The sequence below is a fragment of the Venturia canescens genome, chromosome 11 (assembly GCF_019457755.1).
Source record: "Venturia canescens isolate UGA chromosome 11, ASM1945775v1, whole genome shotgun sequence".
Classification (NCBI taxonomy): Eukaryota; Metazoa; Arthropoda; class Insecta; order Hymenoptera; family Ichneumonidae; genus Venturia; species Venturia canescens.
The window spans coordinates 4,197,639-4,207,258 of record NC_057431.1 but is presented as its reverse complement, the minus strand read 5'-3'; the positions used below and the strand labels follow the sequence as shown (position 1 = coordinate 4,207,258).

Genomic DNA, 9,620 nt, shown 5'->3' with positions numbered 1-9,620 from the left:
TTCGAGTTCCAAAGAGACGTCGATGTATCCCGTTCTCATGTTTGAATAATTCGATCGTCACCGAGATATTATATATTGTTGTCCGAAAAATCAAATCAGCCTTGAGCGAATAATATACCCCGCGCTCGCCGAAATATTTTGTCAAATGAAAACGACGATTGAAAGAAATGGATGAAAAAATATGGAGAAAATAAGTGTGTGTTCGAATCGGCAGCTGGTGATTGAAATAAGGATGACGAAATTGGGGGAAATATATAGTGGAGGAGAAGAATACGCATCGGTGAGGTGGTCGAGAACGTGTGTTGGTCGAGGTGCGATACATGGGGGAAATCTTTCTCTTTATCTTTTTCTCTGCTTTTGCTCGTGGGGGTGGATTCTATTCCGGTAAATGTAGACGATCCAAAATTAAACGACTCGAAACGCACTACAAGAGCACACGAAGCTTATCTTCCTTGACTGCTTCGTTGAAGTACACACGCGGGCGCGGGCGCGCGAGGAAGAAAAACGAACGTGTCGATTGATGCTTCAACGTATATTTTCCCGTAGGCGAAATAAACTGAAACCGTTTCCTCCATTCCGCCCCTTTTCTCCTCTTCAAGCTCCTAAAGTCCATTGTTGATTTCCCTCGAGTCTTCGTTCCGCGTTGCGCACCGGAAACGTCGAGCTTATTTCAGTCGATCTTACGACTGGAATTTCGTTCGCGCTCCTGAAAATTATTCTCGCAGCAACGTCATTTTCGATTCTTATTTATTCCTGTTAAATATCAATTTCGCTCTTGGAGCTCATATTTCCTAAATTTTTGCGAACCAAACATATTGAAAAAAGAATAGTTATTGTTCTTTTTTCATTTCTCTCATTTTTAATGTAATCCGGAAACGAGAAAGCGGTCGCGATCCTATTAATACACATTTAAGGGGGAGGGGCTCGCAGGGGTGTTAGGAGGAAGGATTTCACGCCCGAGAGAGGGATATTTTCAATGAATCGAAATAAATCGGCCGAGAGAGAGAGCAGTTGAAAAGCTTCGCGAGCAGCGAGTCGAAAACGTTGGTCGAAGCGCGTGCGCGAGCCGCGTCTCGAAAAGTCTTTTACCCGCATCCGCCGACGCCTTCTTCTTGCTCTTCTTTTTCTTCCTCGTCTTGCTCTTCTTCTTCTTCTTCTTCTTCTTCTTGAATGAACGTACGGAACCAGTTCTCCTCGAAGTGTCCACCCTCGCACACACACTTTCCACGAAGGACCACCGATCTGTATTCGACTGAATTTCCAAAATTTCTTCACTTTTTCTCGCTCATCTTTTGCAACGTCCAAAATATTTTACATACTCGGAACGTCAATAGTTTTCAATTGCACGGACGAATTGAACCTTCGAGGGAGGTCAAAGTATCAATAAACAATGAATCATCGTTGTTTTGTCGTGACAAGTTATCCTGGATTCCAACGATCAAACCCAAACGGTAATGTGAAATCATTTGTTACTAATAAAAAATAACTTGAGTTTTGACAGCTGCCGCGCCGCGTTTCGTGACAAATTTTTCGGTCTCATTGCGAAGCGAGTTTCACGCGAGCATCAACGATGCGCAAAAATTTTTTGTAATCATAAAAATTGATTGGTCAATGACAGATCCGTGATTAAAAAAGTCTGTCATTCCAAGTTGAACAGTTTTCTACGAATGTCATATTTTGCTCATGAGCATTTTTCGAGTTTGCTTGAATTTATTTGAAAGATGTTTATCGATCTTGTTGCTAATTATTGCTTGCCAAGTTTTTCTCTTTGCCGAGCTTTGGAGCTGGAATATTTTTCAACCGTTTTGAAAGAATTTTTCAATCGGTTAAGAAAAACGTGGTCAGCCCGTTCGATGACAATGAAGAAAAACGGAGATTATCGAGGAGGTACCAAAAAAAAAAAAATAAGAGGAAGACGAGCGTATTGGATCGGAAGAGAATCTGCCCCGGACGTGAGACATCGCGCGAAGATGACCAAGACCCCTCAAATAAATGCCGAATAAACAATTGCACCGGTGAATTATTTCTTCGACATAAAATTGATGGATTTTGGATCTGTGCGAATGCGCTCCAACGAATACTTCCGGCAAAGAGAACGATCGCGTGGCAGAGAGCGACGAAAAGTGCTGAAAATTACGAACAAGAGCGATTGGGCAATCGCGAAAGTACGGAGATGAAAATTCGACGAGGGAAACAATAATTTTCCGTTAAATGGAAAGAAATTAAAAAATGTTGCAACCAACTGGTCGCAATAATTATTATTCGAAAGCATTTTGGAAAAGGAAAAAATAATGAAAAATCATTAGAGAGCGCGCGCGTAATAATTGATGAGAATGAATTCTCTGTGAAAACTCGATATGCGCAAAGATCAAGAGAAAGGAAAGATTTGCTGATGGAACAGCTGCGGGAAGAAGAGTCCCATGAACCGAAGAGACATCCGGCTGCTGCCTCCCAACCGAGTCTCGCCTTCTTAATTTCTTGGAATATTTGATTATGCCCTCGCGCTCTTGTATAGCATTGAAGCACACGAAGCTTCGAAGCTCGAAAAAAAATTTATTCGATAATAAAAATGAGCATGCGGAAATATAATTTCTTGATATTCCGACGGGGATTGTAGAAATTGGAAAAGTATGCGGCCGTACGTTCTTCTCTCCATCGCCGTGAATAATAACGCGTGTTCGCAGCTATGCCGTCTTCGATCCTCGCGCACTCGCGTTTATTTGGAGATTAAATTTAGCTCCCCCGCCCGAGCAGTCTCATCGGCCATTAAATTGCTTATATATATAGGGGAATATGGGGCAAAGTGGCCACCCACTTTTTTTGGGGCATTTTTGAATTCTGGGGCAAAGCGGCGACTCACGGAATTTCGATTTCGGGGGCACAGGATCAGTGAGAATTGTATGTTTTCTGAGAAATTTATAGCTATTTGAGGCAGAGGGTGCGAGAATCGTTTCGATTGACAAAAATCGTACTTATAACGGACTTGATATTCATCAACACCTGCACGCAAGGTGTGCGCCTTGCGAATAAAGTTGATCGCAGAAAATACAAGCAACGTCCGATAAGAACGGAGTTTTGCCACGGGTAATGGCAAAATTTATCCAAGTATTCCGACTAATTTTTTTTCCAAAATTCGAGAAATAAGGAGGTGGAATTATTTTTGGGACATAAAAATAAGTAAATGAGCATGTGCTAACCGACGAAACTCGTTAAATTCCTCAAGTGGGCCACTTTGCCCCATACTCCCCTGTATTGTCTTATAAATGAAAGCAGAAAGCAAGAACGCGCGAGCAGCACACTTTTCAGCTTTGGAAGGTTCGTCGATTTGATAACAGGTTCGTACTCGATTCCGTTCCGGAGCGAAACGAATGTTAGCCGCGCGGGAGGATCGTGTCGGAAACGGAAACGCGCTGGTCGAGGGTCGAGTCTGACGTCGGTCGAGGATTTGTCTTTTTCCGCTTTGCTGCCGTTGCACGATAAAATTCGCCAGCAAAGGGGAACAGGCCGATTCTTCCGCGTCGTCATCGAGAAACTCGGAAAAATGCGTGGAAACATCGATGATGCAAATACGTTGCGAGTGGATTCGAGGATGAAATTCGAAGGAGAAGAAGAATATGAGAAGAAGAAAGAGAGGGATAAATAGAAAACGATGCTGCTGAAAAGTGATAAGTAAAAGGAGGGAGGAGGGAGCCGCGAGAGAAATTATCGGCCAAGGATTAACACGGACCTATTCCCGACTTGCCGGTATTTCCGTCCTCGTGGCTCGAAGCTCGCTTCTTACTTAGCCGAGAGAGATTTTCGTCTCTTCGTATATACGCGCGAATCGTGCGTACACATCGACGGGAGAGTCAACGACGCCACCGCCCTCGCATTCGGACCCCGCCTTTTTCCTTTTTCGTTTTACTCTCTTCCCGATATTATTTCTCCTCTTTATAACCATTCCGTATAACATTTTACTGGACGTTTCGTTGCCTCGTTTCTCTCAAATTCTCTTTGAGCGTTAATAATAAGCCAAATGGAAGACGATGCAACAAAAACATGCTGCCGGCGGGATATTTCACAACGCGGCGTGACTCAAACCCAAATAACTCACGCGGATACTAGACTTTTCATCAAAAAGAATCTTAGTGAAAAAATATTACAGAATAAATGTTGGAGGGAATCCAATAATTGTCGCACGAGCAATACATTTTTTTTTTTTTTTTCATTCATTTTCTCCGCGACTGTATTATTGACGCGTCAATTATTGTCGTAGAACTTGAGAGTGGAATTGAGAGAGTTTGCATTAAATTGGAGACATGAAATGACGGCGTGTTTAGCGGGTGGAAAGCGTCGGACGAACTTTAAGAACCCCATAACTCGTAACTTCGGTTTAAATTTAACTCCCTGCCGGCTGGAAGACGCGCATACACGCGCAACGAAGAATTTATAGAGTGATAGATCGCCGGCCAGGCCGTGTATGAACCATCGACGCTTGAAAATCTCTCCGAGTTATATATAAAAAGCTTCTCCGATTTTTCACGTTGCACGAAAAAAATTACGGGAATAGCGAAACAGAAAGTGAGCGGGAACCTAATATGAATCCAACGGCCATAAAACGACGCCGTCCTCAAATATATTCTCATCGACGAATAAAATTATTTTTCATGAAAAAATCAACCGCAGTTGCGATTACCGATTAAAATTCGAAATACCCGAAGCCTCCAATTGTGTTGAAATATATCAAATCGTCGTTGCGGACGACGAGAGATGAGATATTATTATCATCATATATTTATCACGCACGGAAAGGGGAAGGGGAAGAAGAAGAAGAAGAAGAAGACGAGAAAGAGGAAAACGAAGGTAATAATGTGTAGTATAGAAAATTTGTGAGGGGAAGAAACATGCACTAAATGTCTCTTGAGCGAAAGACGAATTAGCGAGTACGTCGCGATAAATCATAAATGTTAAACTCGAACATCGTTGTGTGTTTCTCCGCAAAATTGTCCTCGGTTCGTTTACACGTAACGTATATATATATATATATCCATTGAAATATCACTGACACCGGTTCATCCAAACCCACACTCCACAGTTCTCATATTTCTCATAACAATTATCGTACGCGCACGCGTCATCAGTTATTTTATTTTTATATAAATAAAACAGTTGGATCGTTTTTGTTTTAATGACAAAGCAAATGACTCTATAGATATGAACGGGGAGAACGACATCGATTGATTTTGCACAATCTGCCCAATCGAAATGTTGAAAAATCCGTTCTGGTTCAAAGGATTTGAGGTTATGCGAACGCGAGTAGGAAAAATTGAGTAAGTATGCACGAAAAACATTATTTTCGGGTCCTCCGACGATTAATCAAAGTGCCGACGCGTTCGCTCATCCAAAACGTGGGTGAAATCACGGGAACCCGAGACGCTTGTCCGAGGCGAGCGATTCCCGCGCCAAATTTGCGTTTGTCTGTGTTACAAAACCCGAGCTCTCAAGTGTATCGCGACGTTTTGCTCTCTTTAAGAAAAAAAAATGGTCCACCGACTAACCAATATAATCGAGAGGGAAAATTGAATAATATATTTGAATTTTTGTTGCACTCCCGTTGTACAAAATTCATTAGTTCATCTGTAATCAGTAATTCGCTATTGCAGAGCCATGAACGCAAATTCAAATTCACGAAATATGAGCGCGAGCAAAATATATTTAGGATTACGAACCACAAGGAACAAAGGTATATAAAAATATATAGTGATTTCACTGGTTCGAAACGGCGCGTCAAAAAGGACACATGCGTAAGAGGAGCCGTCCGTTCTTATTTTTTCCGGTGAAGACTTCCGATGCTATGCGCGCGCGCACACTCGACCATCTCCGTCTTCGGGTTCGGGGCATTTCGGGGGATATCACGTCTGCGCCGCGCACACGCATACACGAATATGTACGTACCGACGCGTTGACGATGATGGAACAGAGACGAACACAAACAAAATGGCGGTTGCGCGCAGTGGTCTGTTTATTTACTACGTATCGTAAAAGCGATAAAAAAAATCGTAATCATTTTCGATAGAAACTAATGGAGGTGTGAGAATTCGAAAATTTATATGAAAATACGGAACAACCAAGAATAATACGAATGTGTCGTGGGTTTACGCAATTGATGAGAAATTAGTGCGAGTTTTTGGAAACGTTGAAAAGTGATTGTCAAGAATCTGCTGTTAAAGAGACAAAGAGAGTGAGAGCGAGGGAGGGAGATGGAGAGAGTGAGCGAATGAGTGAGACAGAGAAAGAAAAAAAAATAAAAAGACATCACAGTTTGTGACCGCGAGGTAGACAGGGACAGACACATTGACGCTTTTATATTGCGTCTTTTCTTCATGGTCATTATTCGGAAACCAAACATAACCTATTTGTTGTTTTGTGTTGGGTAACTTTTCTGCCTGTTCCCTGCTGCCTACCCTCCTCCAGTTTGGGTTTCGCGCTTCTTGAAACTTCCACCATTTTTCACCGTACAACTGTCTCGCACAGTTTTCTTTTCGAAATTTAAAAAAATTCATCAAGTTTACGTTCACTATGCGATGTATGGGAATAAGCTGAGAAACGTCGATGACGAGTCTCTCCTTGGAATTTCGAGCATGGCCGACGAATCGTTGCCGGCGAGCTTGGAAAAACTCGAAATTGATCGCGCTTCGATCTCCACCGTTGAACGTTCAAGGTAATTCGATTCTTTAAAGCCCCTCTTGTTTATCTACCTTCTCTTTTCACCTTCGTTTTTGCAAATTCAAATACGGCCTCGATTTCGAAATTTCGAATTATACGTAAATATCCTCCAAGGTCACACACTCGGTGTACGAGTCGACTTTTTCAATTCACTGCATCTTCATTCGTATTGTTTACCTCATTCACACTCGATTCTCATTGATCTGTGGTCGACAACGGATTTTTTTTGACACTTTTCAGACGGCATTATAAATCGTGAGTTTCAAACGGAGGAGATGGGTTTTGGTGAAAATTAAAATTTATTTAAGAGAACAACGCAAAATCTTAGTGAGAATTCCCCATTTTTCCCAGAACAAATCGAGTTTGTGAGAGATTTTCGTTTTTTTTTTTTTTTTTTTTTTCACCACAACTATCGACATTCCATTCGTCAATTTTTATGTGAAATGAGTATTTTTCAAAGTTATTATATATTAATTCGAAATAGAGAAATGAACCGTTTTTTTTTCTATTTCAGCGGCGAATTGAGCGAGCGATCGAAATCCCTGAATCCGTTTGTTTCGAGCTCGAGGAGTGTAAAATCGCCGGTAGATACGAGTTATTTATTCAGGCGAAGATCAATGCCGAACAGGCCAGCGCCGAGTTTCGTGAGTCCGCGGGGAGTGCAGACCACGTCGAATTTCAAGTCTTCAAGAAGCAAGACGGTTTGTAATCGTCCTCGGAAAAAAGAAAAAAAAATACTGCGAGAAGCTGTATTAAAATTGAGCGATTCGAGCACGGGTTCGAGTTTGAGCGAAAATTTGGCCAACACGTTACTGAAGGAGGCTTGTAGATTGAGCATTTCGAGTATAAGCACAAGAATCTTCGGCAGTGGTAATGCAACGAAAGATTTTCGCGGTTTGAATCAGCGGGACAAACCGGATACGAGAAGGGTTAAGGACGATGCGAGTTTACCGGTCGAAAGTTTCGAAACGAGCAGTTTTCAAAGAGCGCGGAGCAACACGATGCCCAGCTTAAAAAGAAGAAGCCCCGGGCCAGGAGGGGGAGGAGAAGAAAACGAAAATTCAAACGTCCAAACACCCGCGCCCTCGACATCTTCGTCCTTGCTTCCGGTTCCCATCGACCCCAGTCTCAATTCCCAAAATGGTGGACAATCCTCGAGCACCGCTTCGTCAAGCACTTGCTCCGTTCAAGCTCGAATCTCTCCTCCATCCTGTGACGTTACGATCGACGAACTCGCCAGCTACTTCGAGGAATTCGTTCATATTCCAAAGAAGATGTCCCACATGGCTGAAATGATGTACATTTAAATTATAACGGCCCATTTCTTTTTCCCAATTCGCGCTCCCATTTTAACTTCAACGTTACTTTTTTCAAAGGGTTTCGACCTTTACAGAAAAACTCCGGCCTTCGGGCTTACTACCCATTTTTCGTGTTCGCAAAAGTCAATCGGCGGAGCGTTTGTAATGACCAATATTACAGTCATTGTTTGAAATTTCGTAAAATTTTCTCGTCCCTTTCCAGCCTATTCAAAGTTTCCTCAGAGACAAAACGAAAACGATCAAATCTTAATTATAAAGTAAATTGTGGCTGCCCTATCGAACACACACAAAGTCCTAATTTCGCTGTGAGATGAACCGTTGAACGAGGAATTGAAAAATCTTTTCTCGAACGAGTCCTACAATCAATTTTTTCTCTTATTTTTGTCATATTTTTTTTGAACCCGCGCTGACCACTTATTTTTTAATGAAATATTGTTTCAATACGTCCCTTTTTCGTGTTGTCCCTCGCGTCCTTATTTCCTACATAAATTATATATCTACATGTACGATAATGATAATTATAATAATAAAAAAAGGTTAATAAAAAAAAGTATGAGCATCGAGAATTTTTTTTACTTTGTCCAGAATTTTAATATTCTTAATGCAAGTCCTGGAAAGTTGTACATTTTTATCAAAATTATCATTATGATTATTATTACTTCGAATCACTCACAATTTAAAATAATGATGGGTGATCGAAAACTCAAACTAAATGCATAAATATTCGAAAGCCTGTTCAAGACATTTTTCCAGTCACAATGAAAAATGACATTCATGATTATTTGACATTTGCTTGTCTTCCGATAAACTTCATGGGGGTGAATAGAATAATGAATGAACAATATAATTATGATACATAATGTATGTATATATATATGTATATACACACACATATATATATATATATATATATATAATTTTTTTTCTTTATCTCCATAGGCTTATAAGATAATGAAATACAATCATACAAATGAATTCGTAAATGTGTACTTAAAGATAATAAGCTTTGGTTCATAAACAATATTATAATCGATTGATCGTGAATGAATGAATTAAATGACAACGACGACGATTTACGAATGAATGTTGCGTGACAAGAAAATCAATCGAGATTTTCGGTATGAAAATGTGTGCGAGATATTTGCTTTATCCGTTTTTCGTTGATCCAATAATAATAATAATCATCATCATCAGCATCATCATCATTGGATCGATTGTCCTCGGGAATTTTGAGGGCAAACACAAATAAGTCTAGTTCGAGGTAATTTTTCAAAATTCAATATGGGCAAATTCGATACAAAAACGGATGAGGTCTGCCGACTACTATATCACAGTTTGGTCGAAAAAAAAAACACATTTTTTCCACTCGTCCCATTCAACATAAACCACAGGATAAACGATTAATCGAAGATTCGTTGAGTAAGAAAAAAAAGCTTCCGCCAAGTTTTTTGCGGTTAGTATGGTGAAACATATATTTCTTAAGTACGAAAGTTAGAAAATGGCAGGAGGAGTCATCCTGGAAAGAATACGCGTGGGCCTGGAAGTGAGGTTTTATTTTCTATTGAAAGCTGTATTTGCGTTAATTAGTGGCTATCG

The 9,620-nt window shown here is 40.7% G+C and overlaps 1 protein-coding gene across 1 annotated transcript; it reads left to right on the top strand.

Annotated features, from left to right (window-relative positions):
* The first annotated feature begins 5,904 nt into the window (after positions 1-5,904).
* LOC122418493 (oxidative stress-responsive serine-rich protein 1) lies at positions 5,905-8,590 on the top strand. The gene is made up of 2 exons (XM_043432738.1): positions 5,905-6,700; positions 7,220-8,590. The coding sequence occupies exons 1-2, from the start codon at positions 6,564-6,566 to the stop codon at positions 8,010-8,012; spliced, it is 930 nt and encodes a 309-aa protein (XP_043288673.1). The 5' UTR covers positions 5,905-6,563; the 3' UTR covers positions 8,013-8,590.
* The last annotated feature ends 1,030 nt before the right edge of the window (positions 8,591-9,620 follow it).

Excerpts from the sequence above, each read along its gene's own strand:
- LOC122418493 (XM_043432738.1), top strand. The coding sequence starts at position 6,564 with ATGTATGGGAATAAGCTGAGAAACGTCGATGACGAGTCTCTCCTTGGA. Across the intron at positions 6,701-7,219 it reads TCCACCGTTGAACGTTCAAG|CGGCGAATTGAGCGAGCGAT; the intron begins GTAATTCGATTC and ends TTTCTATTTCAG.